The 1,507-nt window shown below is 42.5% G+C and overlaps 1 protein-coding gene across 1 annotated transcript in view; it reads right to left on the bottom strand.

The window, feature by feature from the left end:
* PACC1 (proton activated chloride channel 1) overlaps positions 1-1,507 on the bottom strand; it is a 21,418-nt gene that overhangs the window by 14,348 nt on the left and 5,563 nt on the right. The window contains exon 2 of the mRNA XM_005416166.2: positions 769-865. Coding sequence (XP_005416223.2) covers positions 769-865 — 97 coding nt within the window. The remainder of the gene's footprint in view (positions 1-768; positions 866-1,507) is intronic.

Below are 1,507 nucleotides of genomic sequence, written 5' to 3'. Positions count from 1 at the left end.
CTGTGTGGTGTCACTTAATGAGTCAGGCCCTCTCAGGCCATGCCACACGCTGCTCTCCAACTCTAGTTTGGTGTTTGTGCCTTCCCACAGCAAACAGGAGCCTTTTAGTGACCCCTGTTGCACACATAACTACTTACAAATGTCCATGGGCAAGTTACATGCCAGGAGATGGCAGCCAAGGCAATTAGGACATTAATATGCATAAAACTGCACTGCTGAAACAAATATGACTTGAACAGCTGCAAGGCATTTAGGCCATGCTCCTTTGAGGCTGGCTAACCTCAGTGCCCACACCTGAGCTGCAATAAGCCCATTTCACACTGCTCCATGCCCTCCAAAAGCAGCCTGAACAGTCTAACCAAGAATTTATGTTAAAGCACCTATTCAGTATGGCACCTTGCTTGTGTAAATCTGGCACAGACTCTGCCTGCAACCCACTGCCACTCAGGTGAGACACAACATCAAGGAAGATGACACACTAAGCTATCTCAGACTCAGATGTGCTGAACGTGGTTTGATTGAGCACAGTTCCTGAGAAAGAAATGTTCTCCTATCAGTCCTTGGGTAACCTCCTTGGCTTTCCATCAGTACTGATTCACATAAAGTAAGTAAATTAAATTAGTGAAGTAAGGGAAATAAGTAGTGAAATTAGTGTTTTGTTTACTTTCAGAAGTGCAATAAAATAGCAAAACCAAAACAACCACAGCCACGCACTGCAGCGGGTAACAGGCCCTAAAAATCAGTAATTTTTGGGTCAATAGTTCTCACCTGGTAAAATAACAGAGCTGGAATCTTCATGAACTTCCATATCTCCTTCTCTCTCCTCTGTTGGATTTTCAGATACTCGCTCCACATCTTCACTCAGCTGTATAGTTAAAACAGTGGTTCAATTTCCAAACATGCTCTCAACTTGCAATTGTTGGAATTTCTATGGTACAAATAAAAGAGGCTCCAACTAACCAAACACACAAAAACACATCCCCAGTCCAAGAGCACCCAACATCTGTTCCACTTGTTCACAAGACAAAAGCCACAGCTCTGTAGAGTTAGAGCCACAAATTAAGTGACTTGCATGCTACAAATTTAACCTACTTCTACCCTGCTGCTTCAACAATAACATCACCATTCCATCAAAGTCCAAAGTAATTATTTCCCCAGCAGCTCCAACACACTTTAACCCCACAATTAGGAGTGTGTTCTCTGGCAAGCAGGAACTTCATTCTGTCACTGAAGAATATACTTTTAGGCATAAAGAAACCACAGCACATAGCAGCAAACAGAGCATTAGCACCTCTTAATAAAGAGGTACAAAAAGCACAAGATGCATTTTGACAGGTTGTCATGGTTTGACACTGGCACAATGCCAGTGCCCCATGAAAATATACCTCCCTGGTATTTGCTGTGAGATGTGACCAGGAAATAAGCAAAGCAGGCCTCTACCTTAGAAAAAAAGTTTATTAACTAAACTACAAAAGGAAAACAAACCACACACACACACACACACACA

Source organism: Geospiza fortis, unplaced genomic scaffold, assembly GCF_000277835.1.
Source record: "Geospiza fortis unplaced genomic scaffold, GeoFor_1.0 scaffold41, whole genome shotgun sequence".
Classification (NCBI taxonomy): domain Eukaryota; kingdom Metazoa; phylum Chordata; class Aves; order Passeriformes; family Thraupidae; genus Geospiza; species Geospiza fortis.
Note: the sequence above shows the minus strand (reverse complement) of the source record. Positions and strands in the feature narration are given on the sequence as shown.